The following is a 14,152-nucleotide window of genomic DNA, read 5'->3' on the forward strand; positions in this document are numbered from 1 at the left end:
TTTTTTACGTATTACGACGCCCAATGATTCTGAGAGAAGTGATATTCAAAAGAAGAACAAATCTTCGCGATGTTTCCAATTTTATCATAAAAGTTGAATTTCCTTTTAATCCTTCAATCCTGAAACATTTTTAGCTCTACTAGGATATCGGGGATGATATTCTACATCCAATTGAAAATTTGAGAAAGTTTAATTTTACACGAATTGGCAACCTTGTAATTTCTTCGGATGGAGGGCCAAGTCTCAACTTATTTTACACAAACTATAAATCCCGAGCTCGGAAACCGGACCTAAAACAATAATTTATTATTATTTTAAAATTCGTCTGTATTTCGATTGAAACAAACATTTTTAGCAAAAACCTTATTTAAAAAAACAGATTTAACTACTCAGAGGTTTTCATAACGATATTGTGTTTGTCACGTTTTGTTCAATCTGGTAGAATTTATAAGGACGGTAAAAATTGATGTATTTTTAACTAGGCTCAGAGATGATCTTTAAAAAGCTTTGAACTTGATTATTTTTACAGTAACATAATTTACAGCTAAATTTTTCCTTCTTCATGCTTCCTTATATGTCTTTTCAAAGTTCTTGAATCACTGCACTTATAGTCACATAATTCACAGCTATATGGTTTTTCTCCTGTATGTGTTCTGATATGACATTTCAAAATAGCCAACTGGTTGCATTTGAAGTCACACAATTCACAACAGAAAGGTTTTTCGCCAGTATGAACCATTACATGTCTTTTCATATAATATAGAGAGGTGGTTTGAAATTTGCATGATTGACAGCTGAAAAACCTGTCTTTATCTCGATGCTTTTCGAGATGAATTTTGAATTCAAATAACTCAGTGCACTCAAAGTTACAGAATATACAGCTTCTCTGTACATTTCTGAAAGATTTCTCTGTAGAATGATATGTAGATGATGTAGAATGATCTGTAGAATGATGCGTTCTGATATGTTTTTTCAATACGCTTCGTAGGATGGCTTTAAAGTCGCATGATTCACAGCTGTAAGGTTTCTCTCCTGTATGTTTTCTGATATGAGTTTTCATATCACCCGACTGAATGCATTTAAAGTCACATAATTTACAACAGAAGGGTTTTTCACCTGTATGAATCATTTCATGTCTATTCAAATTACATTTTGTGATGCTTTTGTAATTGCAAAATCGACAACTGTAAGGTTTTTCGCCGGTATGAGTTTTGAGATGTTTTTTCAATAAATATAATTGTGAGAATTTATAGCCACATAAATCACAGCTGAAAGGCTTTTCTCCTGTATGTCTTCTGAAATGATTTTTAAAATCACCTATCCGATTGAATAAAGAGCCACACCGTTCACAGATATAAGATGAAGAGTTTTTGCTTTTATGAGTTTTGATATGATCTTTCAAAAGACCTGCACAAGCACATGAATAGTCACAAAAATTACAGTTGAAAGGGGTTTCACCTTTATTAGGTCTGAGATGTATGTTTATGTAACGAATGTTCTTACATTCAAAGTTACAAAATTTACAGCTGAAGCGTTCTTCTCCTGTATGTGTTTTGACATGACTTTTTAAAAGACCTTTACAAGCACATGAATAGTCACAACATCTGCAGATGAAAGTTTTTTCCTCTGTATTTGCTGTGAGATGATTCTCCAAATGCGTTTTTCTACTGAACTTCTTGTCACAAAATGCACAGCTGAATTTTTTTGCAGAATGTATTCTGAGAGGATTTTTCAATTTTTTTGCAGAATGTATTCTGAGATGACTTTTCAAAGCACCTGAATTATTTAACTCAAAGCCGCATAATTCACAGATGTATCTTTTTAGGTTTGGATGTGTTCGGAGATGTTCTACAAATTTAGCTGGTTGAGCAGTCTTATAACTACATAAATCACAACTAAAGAGTTTCTCGCCAGAATGCATTTTGATATGTTTCTTCAAATCACTCAAATTGGATGATGTGTATTCACAAAACCCACAACTTGAGAGTTTTTCTCCAGCGTGTTTTGCAATGTGAATCTTCAAACATTCCAACTGGTCAGTTTCATAGCTACAGTGAGCACACCTATAGAGCATATCCTTTTCTCTCTTCAAATTATTTGGCTGAATATTATTTACTGAACCTGCTAGATTGCTTTCCGATTGTGTAGCTTTGGTTTGGTGAGATGTACTGGTGCTGGAGGTGGAAGACATCACTGATTTGCGCTTTATTGAGCTGCAGTCAACTTTCCAACTTCCTGCAGCCTCCTCAGAATCTGAAAAATAAATATAAACGTCATACTTTTGGAAGGGAACTGGAAAGATTCTGGTCAACTACCAGGAGAGTGTTCCACAATAGCTTAATATTAACAATATTTGAATTTCTCAAGATAGAATAATGTTATATGAAGTAGATAGATGGGATCGTAGATCTGATAAATGACCAATGAGTGAATGAACTTATCAAGTACTGGAGTATTTATCGCTTAGAATTAAGATAATAATATATAAAAATCACTTTATTTTGTGAATTTGAAATTTGTTTCATGTCATTACTATCAATTTATCCAAATTTAAAATTGTTTGTTTTATTCTAAATAATGTATTAAAAGATTGTGATTTGTTGTAAAAATTGAAATGGACATAACCTATGTATAATTTTTGGACAATTTGATACTAAATTAGGAAATTGAAGAAGTTTTGGGCAATAGCCTGTTTTTTATTTTCCGATCGTTGTATTGTTTGTGCTAACCTAATGAAAAAAAGTGTAACTTGGTTTTGAAAGAGATGTTTACTTGATTACTATTTGATGTTAGTCTCTTTCTTTCAAATAATAGATCATTATGAAGACTGGTTCAGTCATGAGAATAGTTTTAATTGTAGCGGTATGAAGGGAAAGAGCTCTGTTATTCTCGTAATCTGCTTTGCAATACCCAAAAGGGCAGCCAATCTTTGTTCCTCTTCCCAAACCAATCCGATTCTCATGAAAAGCATCTATAATTTATAATATTATTATACTGTGGAACCGGGATATAGTTCACCCCGTTATAATACATTTTTTATGCAACCCCATGAATCGTCCATATAGCTCAATGTTACAATGACTCCTTCATAGTACATTATTTTGGCCTACAGCCCCTATGATAGTACATTTTGCCGTTTGAGGAAGAAATCCTTTTTGAGGATAGGATAGAACAGGATAACATTTGAAGTGCTTGAAAAAAAGCCTCATTAACGAGGATAATTTAGGGAATAACATTATGCCGATTGGCGGCTAAATAATTAAAACTACGATTATACTATTGTGATTGTGTTCAGAGTACATTTTCCTTTGTTTGAATATTTGAGGATTTTTTAAAAGTTGTCGTCAAAACAGCTGTTCTACAGATAAAATATCGACATGTGTTCTTTTGAATAAACTGCTCTACCTACCTACCTCACGCACGAGAAGGAGGTTACAGGGTAAATTTCTCAAGGATGGGGTGGACCCCCTGTTAATTTCTCAGGGAGGAGACTCATGCCAGTTAATAGAGCTGATATATAACTATACAGGGTATGAATTTGAAAAAAGTTAAGTCATTTTTGAGAAAATCGTGATAGAAATTCAACAAAATTCATTCTTCTCAGGAATATTACGGAGCTCCTGCAATTTTCCCAGAAATGAGACTCATGTCAGTTGATAGGGCTTATAAATAGCTATCTAGGGTATAAATTTGAAGAGAATCGTTAGAGCCGTTTTCGAGAAAACCGTGAAAAACATGGTTTTTTAGCCATTATCCGCCATTTTTTCCGCCATTTTGAATTGAATCTTATTGAACTTCTTATTGTCGGATCCTCATGGTATAAGGACCTTAAGTTTAAAATTTCAAGTCAATCGGTTAATTAGGAATGGAATTATCGGGTTCACAGACACACACACACAGACCAACGCCCAAAAATCATGTTTTTGGACTCAGGGGACCTTGAAACGTATAGAAAACATGAAATTGGGGTACCTTAAATTTTTTTGGAAAGCGATACTTTCCTTACCTATGGTAATAGGGCAAGGAAAGTAAAAATGTAGTGACTTATCCAGCTGACTGGTGATTTGTATTTTGGGAGTTATCACACAGACTATCCTTCATGCGCCGACACATTATTTCAGCTGTCTGTTTTGAATTTTGATTCCGACTTATTTATCCATTACAGTGTAAACTACTAGTAGCTCTGTGAACAGTGGACCTCGCGCAATTATAAACCACAGCCTCCTCTAATGCTTTCAAATGGTCAGCCCGAGTTGAGAATCGAGAGAGGTTGAGAGAAAATACTGAGTTATAGAACGCGTCCCGTAGCTTTGCCTCCGTGACTTTGAAACTGCGTAATAGGCTAGGTATGGTTCGCGGGGTGATATTCCTACTTTTAAAAAATATATACGCTCCAGAGTACCTAGATCCCTAGATGGAGGACGCTCCTCACAGATGTTCGATGTTTTTGAACGGGTAGTATTGTAGTCTAGTTGCTCTCCGCTGATAGGCAGCTAAAGGACCCGGACTGTACTTTCAGTCATTGGTTGAGTTCAAAGCCACTGATCAATTCCATTGTGTTTTTTTACGTTCAGTAAAAAACCTGATCATAGATTAGAAATCACATATGAACCACAGAATGGAAAGTCGGCTTTAGTGAGGTCCACGTTATAATGGCAGTGGATAAAGATAGAAGAATAGCGATGCCGATTCTCTGCATTGATTAATTATATTTCTACACTGTCAAAATCATAATTGGCATCGTTGTGGACCTAGAAAAGGATAGTACCACCGGCTTTGTCGAATGATAGACAAGGATAGCAGAATCAAAGTTGATCAAATACTGTCATTATAACGTGGACCGCACTATAGTATCATGACGCCATAATCCGCCATCTTGAAAGAAAGTGTAGCATTGTAATATAGCCGTAATTTTTATTTCTAACAAGATGATGCAGTCACATGTCGTGGTCGTGGTGCACTCAAGTCTTGGTTAGATTGATACCTTCCATTCTGTATGTATTCTGTGGCTGAACGGTTGCTTATGAGTCATGACTGAGAGATGTTTTCTCTTCTGCTTATTTTGTAAACAAAACTAGAACCTAACCTATCTCATTGTATAATCAATTGAAATGAAAAACCATCAAGTGATTGGAGTTGTTTAAAATGTTTTGGATAATATTTTAAATGTTATTGAATTTATGTAATCATGCATTTCTGTGCTCCCAAATATATTATAATGGAGTCCGTTATAATATTGTAAACAGCCCTTCATTCAGCCATGTCTGTTTACGTTCAGCTACTCTGTTTACGTTCTTTTCCATCGGTAGAAAGAACGATGAGCTTGATCAGTGAACGAACCGGATTATGACGTTTTTTTATCAGTTAGACCAAAGACCTTGAAGAGGTATAAACGCACAATGTCTATGCCTTCCCAATGCTAGCTCTTACTTGAAATTAAAGGTTCCATTGAGGTATGTTAGCGCGAGATATTATATAATATATATATTTTTGTAATATTATAGATTACAAAAATCTTCAAGGTCTTTGGTATGTAATAATCTTCCTGGTTGTCCCCTTAATGGCCGATTTCAATTCCAAGTACAGTAGCGCTGCATGTGAGTCTATGCATCGTTCAACGACCAAACAGTGCTTCGTTCAGAGCCATGTTCACTCACCGGTCTCATCGTTCACTCACCGATCAGTGGCTTTGAACGTAACCATTGATTGCATGCGTCATTGCATACAATTAATCTACTTGACAGCTGATTTATTATGAATAATTATTCTACAGTATTATTGCAGTATGTAGGAAATCCCTTTTCCTTCTATATTATCCTTAAAATGCAAAATTTCAATAAACCTTGCATATACATCAACGCGCAATTCAAGGATCATTCATGTCAAATTTCTTAAAAGTCCGTTCCTGCTTTTGGCCATGAATGCAGAACAAACATATAAACATAAAAACATAAAGAGAAATGCAAAACCGCCGACTCGAATCTTGGACCTCACTTCGCTCAGTCAATTAAGTTCTATTATTACTATTATAAGTTCTATTGATTCACATTATACTGTAATTTCGAGTTGAGGATTTCAAAATCAGTACATTAGTTCATTAGCGAGTTCTCTAGTCAGGGGGCTCACTAGTATGAAATTCATGGATCAATTTTTATCTCACCATTTGCTTTGCCTCTAATCAAAATCTATAATTCTATAGTACCTTTTCGTTTTCAAAACTATTTTATATGAAACACAATCACATAACATATTTTGTATTAGAAAGTGTTGAAAATAAAAGGGTACTATCTGTTAAAATGAAATTGACTGTACATTTTGATCTTCAGTAGAACTAAGAATTAGTTGTTGATAAAATGAAACTTACCATACGCGTTTCCTTTGGAGAGCTCTGGACACAAACTGTCTATAGTTTGTCTGAAATTATTATCATCATCATTAAAATCTTCTATGATTTGAGAGCATACAGTACTGCACCCTGGCGTCGGTTCTTGGCTTCTATCGGTCTCCTGCTCAACTGCAACTGTCGCCATCTGCAATATTGACTCTATAATAATATAATATACTGTACTCACTTTGAACTATATTTTATAGCTGTACTCACTTTGAAATTCTTTTATTATTTTATTGATTCAATGATACATTAATCAGCATGTCTTATATTATATTACATCAATACTTCCCATTTACAACCAAAGCTGACTGTGGAATGATTCTCACTACATGATATGATAATAATAATTGAGAGTAGTGTGAGAAGCATTCTACTACTCAGTCGAATTATCATCACAGGAAAAGATTACTCCAAAACTAAAATCTAGTTTAATGGGATGATAGAATGAAGTGCTCAATGAGCAAATGGTACAATACTACTTCTACAAATTATTGTCACTAGACTTGACAGCAAACAGTCGTTAATTTCGGAATCACCATCCAATTTGAATAAAAAAATCAATGTACTATTTCGGTACTCATTTCAATTAAATATGGTATTTATGAAACATTATATGAAAATTGAGTTTTAACCTTCTTTAACCTCAAAATTGTTCCAGCAAACAGATTTTTAACTTATATGACATATAAGTTACACAGTGTGTAACGCTAGTTCGCCTTATGAGTGCACATGGGTAACGCTAAATGGACTAGCAAATAATGGCGGTCAGACAAACTTATGTTCTCCTGACACAACAAACATCTCAAAGAATTTGGAAATGTACAGTGTATATCTAGGCATTTGAGACTCATGAGCTATATAATTGTTGTGTATCTGCCAAACGCTGAATAAATAAATAAATAAATAACTATATGAAAATACCACATCATTAGAGTCAAAAGATTTCATCTTTATAAAAAATGTTGGTATATTTATCTATACAACTAGGCCTAACGACACACAAATACTTGAAAATGAAATACACAATTTCAATCATGTTTATTAGATGATCATATTAATTATCAAATCACTCAGGTGATTAAAAATATGATACTGATGGTGGCAGTATACAGGGTGATTCATAATTATGGTAAAATATTTTAATAGGTGATAGTAGAGGTAAAAATAAGAAAAAAGTTCATATAAACATATATCCATAAAGCGAGCTATACAGGGTGAAAGATTTCGCCCGGAATTCAGTTCCTCTGGTGAAATACACCGATGCTGAATTGTTTGGGAACTAGTTTTTGAAAAACTTATGCTGGATTCATATGGAAAAATATCTGAAAAATTGAATAAAACTAGTCTGGAAGCTGTAGTGTGAGTAGTTTTTGAGAAAAAAGTTGAATTTTGCAAAAAATTTAAGTAGAAAAACACAGACTTCTACGTTTGATGCCCAATAACTTTCTTTAATGACCAGTAAACAAATAATTTTACGAAATAAAAATTGTAGAGAATTTAATTCTGAAAAGAATTATGTAAGCTGTGTGAACTAAATTCAAATAAAAGTTGAATAAAATGTATTCTTATGTAGTACATTACACCATAAAAAATTGCTGTTTTATGAGGAGAGAACTAATAACTCATAGGTTGTAGCTGATTGCAAATAAAATATGACGATGGATATGAAAGAAGAGAGAAGAATTTCTGCTTTTGAGACATGGTGCTACAGAAGAATGCAAAGGATCAGATGGAGAGAAAAGGTAACGGATGAAGAGGTGCTTTAACAAAAAGAATAATGGAGGGAATGAATGCGCGAGGAAGGCCAATACTGGAGTACATGGAACAACTGAGGAAGGATGTGAGATGTGCCAACTACAGTGATCTCAAAAGGATGGCAGATAACAGAGAGGCATCGAGAGTTTCTGCCAATCTGTTAACCAAAGAAGAAAAGAAGCTGACAGTATTTACGCGTTGTTTTCAATGAACTTAGCAAAAATTATAAGATGATTACTTTTACTACATAGTTGAGAAAAATGCTTGCCTTGGGTGTAGTTGAGACTTTCTGTGAGCATGACTCATCTATTGACTCATTTTCTGCCAACTCATTATCTTCTCTTTTGATTTTGGCCTGGAAAATAAAAACAATACCTCTTATCTAAAAACGTTTTAAAGTAAGAATGGAATACATTATTGAAAACACACTGCTAAGCAATGTCTCGTTTCTAGTGGATTATTAATTTCATGCAATTAATAGCTCAATGCATCGTATTGTTCAATTACGACAAAAATACTTGCTTTGGGTGTGGTTGAGACTTTCTGTAAGCATGATTCATCTATTGACTCATTTTCTGCCAACTCACTTTCTTTGAATCCAGCATCTTCTCTTCTGATTTCGACCTGGAAAATAAAAACAATACCTCTTATCTAAAAACGTTTCGAAGTGAGAATGGAATAAGTTTTTGGCAACACACTGCTAAGCAATGTCTCGTTTCTAGTGGATTATCAATTTCATGCAATTAATAGCTCAATGCATCGTATTGTTCAATTATGACAAAAATACTTGCCTTGGGTGTAGTTGAGACTTTTTCAGCCAACTCATTTTCTTTGAATCCATTATCTTCTCTTTTGATTTTGGCCTGGAAAATAAAAACAAAACCTCTTGTCTGAGAACGTTTCAAAGTAAGAATGGAATACGTTTTTGACAACACACTGATAAGCAATGTCTCGTTTTTAGTGGATCATTAATTTCATGCAATTAATAACTCAATGCATCGTATTGTTTTATTATGACAAATTGATGAAGAATTTGAATGCGATTTCAACTATTTCTCTCCTACTTCTCTTGACTCTCCTCTGCTTCCAATGGGAGAGCTGACAGAATATTAGCGGCATTTTGAGCGAGTTCTCCCGCCCAGGAACTCACTGGTTAAGTATTCATCAGAGTAGCCTATTACAGACTTGACATTGATCTTAGCATATTATGATTTTCTTTAATTAGAATAGAGGAGTCATTCTATAATAGGCTCGAATATATAATTATTGAACAAAATAGGCCTATGATAATAATAATAATATTAATACATCCCAAACGGTTAGATTAGTACTAAAATGCATCCATTCATGACGCTGGCATTTTATTTATTTAAATATATTATTTATTTAATCATTCATAATTACTCAATTCACAGGAAAGTACCACAGGCTTACGTCCAAAACGGTACAATTCTAATTTTTACAACAGTCCAAAAGTAGCTAGGTTATGTGTCACTTCAACATTATTTATTTAATTATTTATAATTATAAACATTATAATCTAATGATAAATTCGACTTAATCTGACATTTCTCAACTGATGGGTTAAATGGAAGAGAGGGCTTCTATTGCCTCAATTTCGCCCACATCACTTTTATTGTAAAGTGTAAATAAAAGTCATTTATCTATCTATTTATCTATCTATCTATCTATCTATCTATCTATCTATCTATCTATCTATCTATCTATCTGATTTCTTTATTCAATTTAATCAACAGCAGATGTAGAAAAAGAGAACAAAAATAAGAATGTTGAAGGTGACTAGATGAAACATGAAACTAGAAGAAAATACATCTATTTAGTGCAACTTTGCTTCTCTCAAACAGTTTTACAATCCATGAATTTTGAATAGCTATATCACTTTCACTATAAATAAATTCATTCTTCAGTAATCTATCGAACATAATTGAAAACAGAATGTGAATTATATTAGTCATGTCACCTACTTGTTTTGCTTTGGCAGAGCCATATTGTCTGCGATTAGAAGGCCACATTTCCGATACACTCTTCACAGTATACAAGTCCGCGTCTTCTAAACATTCGTCTGCCACCTCTTGCTTAACTGCAAACATAAAAGAGCAATTCATTACACGTTCAAGTCTAGATTGTATTGCCGTATATTGAGACACTAGACTCGGTCAGCTGTGGGACAAAAGGGGCGTGACACGGATATAAAATGAAATAATTAATTCTATATTTGGCGGAGTTGGGACTTTCAAGTCCTCTCTACCACTCATATCTGTGCGTAAACTAAATAATTCTGTCATCCTTCATGGAAAAAGAAGTGTCACTTGTGTAGAGCAAGTTGGGAGACCAGGAAAGAGGAAGAATTCATCCCCCAATCTTGGTATCCCAACGGTGGCGGAGCTGGCGACCTTCTTCTTCTTCTTCATTCGTAGGACCATTAGCCAGCCAGATGAGCTGGGTAGGTCATCACGTCAATATACAATTTCGCACAAAAGTTTTTGAGTACACTGTCACGTCAAAAAAAAAACATAATGGTATAGAATGGCTAAACACGGTGATGGCCGCTAAATGTCAACTATAGTCTCCTGAAAAAATTCACTCAAGGAGTAGTATGGTCTGGCACACAGCCAGGACTTGAATCTCCTCTTAAACTCACTGTCACTCAAATGACGCACAGATGGAGGTAGCATATTAAACATTTCAATAGCGATATTCGGATAACAGTTTTGAGCCTTACTTAGCCTACATCGAGGAACATTGACTTCGAGAGCATTTCGAAGTGAGTAGGCACTCTGCAACCCCCTCAGATTTACTGTCAGATTGGTATTCCTAATACCAACCAGGGAAGCAAAGATAAACTGGCTAAAAACTGTGAGAATCCCGAGTCTGGCGAAGAGTGGCCTACAGTGCTCCAGATGACCACTGGATGACAATATCCGAACTGCCTTCTTTTGCAGCAGAAGAACACTCTCACAGTGTGAAGAGTGTCCCCACAGCAGTATTGCATAGATAATGTGGCTATGGAACAGTGAATAATAGGCCATAATCAAATGCTCCTCAATTAGCAAGCACCTCAGTCTTCTCAACAGGTAGACCACACGAGACAATCTTTTGCATACAGCATCCACATGAGCACTCCAAGTCAACTTTGGATCGATGTTAAATCCCAGAAGCTTCACCGGTTCATTCAATGAATGATTGAAGTGGTTTCTCAGAGTGCACATGATATTTTGTGTCTTGCCGACGTTGAGCAACAGAGAATACCTAAGTAAAACACCAGCGGGCTGCCCAAGTCTGGTGTCCCTAGTGTGATTAACGCAATAGAACTAATGCCCTCAGAGTCGCTCGGACACTTGGTGTCCCAGCCTAGTTTACTTAGTGAGAGGTTGAGACACAAGAAGCTAGTGAACAAAATATTATATAGTATATTCGAGGATGCATTTAAAGTAAAGTATAATGAAAATTGATACTGGTGATACAGTAGATGGTAATAAAACCAATCTCACCATGCTCCTCTTGGGAAGAACTTGTTTTACGTTGTTGGGCATCATTATCATCATTGATCGGACACCATGCAGTTTTGCACTCTGGTGATGGTTCTATGCTGCTGTTCACTTCCTGCTTAACAACAGCTGTCGCCATCTGCAATATCCACATTTACAATCAATTAACATTTAAAATTGTTAAATAACCGAAAACCATTAAAACTGTTTGCAAGCCTACTTGCAATGGTTCACAATAAAATAAGAAAATGATAATTTTCTTAGTGCCGATTGAACAAAAGCTGATTAAATATTAATCTTGTTTAATTCCACGAGAACCAATCAGAGAAGCCGTCTTATCAAAAAGGCTTTATCTGATTGGTTCTCGTGAAATTAATCACGGTTAAAATTTAACCGGATTTTGTGCAACCGGGCCTTAGTATTTTATCTATTTGCAGGCACAGCTGAAAGTGGATTGATCACGTTATCAGTAATCGTACGTTGAAGGTGTAGAACTATATCATGAATTAATTGTAAATTCTAAATGTATTTCCTTGCCTAGATAAAAAGGATGATCTATTTTAGGATGTTAATTGAGATGTGTGCTGGATTGAAAAGTAATGATGATGATGTGGAAATTTTGACAATTTATTGTGTACTATACGTACAGTACTGAACATTCAATTTAATGTCATCAAATGTTCTTTAGTGCATAGTTTAAGGCGAATAGTTGAAGAGGTTAAATCTCACGCTGAGCTGTAATGCCGAAAGAAGAAGAAATGTTCTTTAATGCATCAATATCAATTACGGAACCACGGTTCCTCTCTAATGTTTGCGGATGATACATCTCTACTCTCTACTACCGTCGGGTGCTGCGCTTGAGTGGGGTTTGGAGGAGTCTGCTTAGTGTTCCTGGCTAATCAGTTCGAGCTGAATGAGGACAAGAACAAAGGACCATCTGTAGTTTGTCACAAGAACTCTTGACCCTCAGAATCCAGTGAAGGTGCTGGGTTTTTTCTTAGGCTGCAAACTCAACTGGAACAGTCATATACAACAGGTAACTAGCCAAATCTCCTACATTTGCTTCCTGCTGCTCAAGATTCAGTAATTCAGTAAGTTCAGTCCATGACCGGCAGTCGCCAGACAGACTTCGTCAAAATATAAAACGATTAATACACAAATAACTAGAGATGGCTGCAGATTGGTCGTTCCATGTGGCTCTGTAGATGGACTGCAATACTAAATCATGAAACAATCTAAAACTGGTCCACAAGTCCACTGGTCTCATCATCTCTCAGTGAATACAGAGGGTAGTTGATTAGTTTTTCACGTACCAGCCTACAAAACTTCCCATACTCCATCTCACAAACACAAATCGGCAGTCTGTTATAAACTTTTAGCATCCATAAAGGGTAGCATTCATGAGCTTTTGATAGTCTGGAGTAGGGCAGGTCAATGTTGCCCCGACTCCTGGTATTGTGGTGGTGCAGCTGGCCCCTCTCCTGGTAGGCATGAACCTCACTCCTTAGGAGCCGTAGGGAGCTATACATGTATGAGGGGCTTGGTGATGGAGAGGTATCTGCTAATGATGTATCACGCTCTCTTCCATTACCACATCAACTATGGATTGCTTCTGTACGGTCACTCGGCATGGGCTGCTGATGTCCTGAGGAAGCAAAAGAGGGCAGCGAAAATCATAACATACTGCAAGCCCATCTTTGTTTACTTGGTGTAATCGGTCATCAGCCATTATCTTCCTTTGTGTATGTAAGAGGATACAAAATATTCTGGCTGTCCGTAGTTACATTCACTACCACAACACCAGGCATCGTGAGCTGTTGGATGCCCTCAGGAAACGCCTCCACCGATCACATAGGTGAAAGGATTTTTCCTAGTGTCAAGCAGTCTTGAAGAGAACAGTCAGGAAGCAGTTTTGTAACAAGGCATATATTTGAATTGTGATAGTCTTTTCTCTATGTCATGACACTGTCAGTCTAGGCTAAAGTCTAGTTATAGGACCGACTAAAAAGTCTTAAAAGAAAACAATATTAAAACATTCTGGCTTTAGCAATATTTACTAACATCTGTTTTAAAATTTGTAAGGTTATGACAAGTTGAGTTTTCTATTCTACAAAGAAAGTTAGTTAAATGGGAAGTTAATAACTTACCGTACTTTATTATAAATTGGTACTAAAATATGTGGAAAATTTATTTCTAAGTAATAAAATACTGCAAAAATATATCAAAAAAGATTATAAATAGATTGCAAATACCCCAATTTTTTATGACATTTCTTCTTCTTTCATTTTCTCCCCTCTGACGTGTGACGTGACGTCCGTCCGAGCACTGGTCCGAGTTCCGAGTCGGAGATCCGACCACAGTGATCCGACGTCCGACTTTCTACTTGAATGTTGTCCCTGATGAAAATTATTTGAAATAATTGCACACTTCTTGTGCTCTGAAAAAATCTCTCAAATTCGAGTGATTATAATTTTTCATAATTGCATTATTCCTTTGT

At 35.5% G+C, this 14,152-nt stretch overlaps 1 protein-coding gene across 8 annotated transcripts; it reads right to left on the reverse strand.

Moving 5' to 3' along the window:
• On the reverse strand, nucleotides 1-14,041 carry LOC111060535 (oocyte zinc finger protein XlCOF6). Of its 8 annotated transcripts, none has more exons than XM_039428834.1 (8): nucleotides 13,908-14,041; nucleotides 11,659-11,794; nucleotides 10,132-10,247; nucleotides 8,938-9,009; nucleotides 8,669-8,770; nucleotides 8,415-8,501; nucleotides 6,365-6,530; nucleotides 1-2,253 (listed from the first exon to the last, which is right to left on the reverse strand). In XM_039428834.1, the coding sequence occupies exons 2-8, from the start codon at nucleotides 11,792-11,794 to the stop codon at nucleotides 545-547; spliced, it is 2,388 nt and encodes a 795-aa protein (XP_039284768.1). In that variant the 5' UTR covers nucleotides 13,908-14,041; the 3' UTR covers nucleotides 1-544. The 8 variants fall into 8 exon arrangements, with proteins under 8 accessions (XP_039284768.1, XP_039284771.1, XP_039284766.1 ...); XM_039428837.1 differs by having other exon boundaries at nucleotides 8,734-8,770; nucleotides 13,803-13,976; XM_039428832.1 differs by having other exon boundaries at nucleotides 13,803-13,976.
• Between the last annotated feature and the right edge of the window lie 111 nt (nucleotides 14,042-14,152).

Source organism: Nilaparvata lugens, chromosome 5, assembly GCF_014356525.2.
Source record: "Nilaparvata lugens isolate BPH chromosome 5, ASM1435652v1, whole genome shotgun sequence".
In the NCBI taxonomy this organism is placed as follows: domain Eukaryota; kingdom Metazoa; phylum Arthropoda; class Insecta; order Hemiptera; family Delphacidae; genus Nilaparvata; species Nilaparvata lugens.

What these genes read in the sequence shown, in the direction of transcription:
- LOC111060535 (XM_039428834.1), bottom strand. Translation starts at nt 11,794, where the DNA reads ATGGCGACAGCTGTTGTTAAGCAGGAAGTGAACAGCAGCATAGAACCA. An exon ending in AAGTCTCAACTACACCCAAG is followed by an intron (nt 8,771 to 8,937) that starts GCAAGTATTTTT and finishes TTTATTTTCCAG; the next exon opens with GTCGAAATCAGAAGAGAAGA. An exon ending in CTCCAAAGGAAACGCGTATG is followed by an intron (nt 2,254 to 6,364) that starts GTAAGTTTCATT and finishes TTTATTTTTCAG; the next exon opens with ATTCTGAGGAGGCTGCAGGA.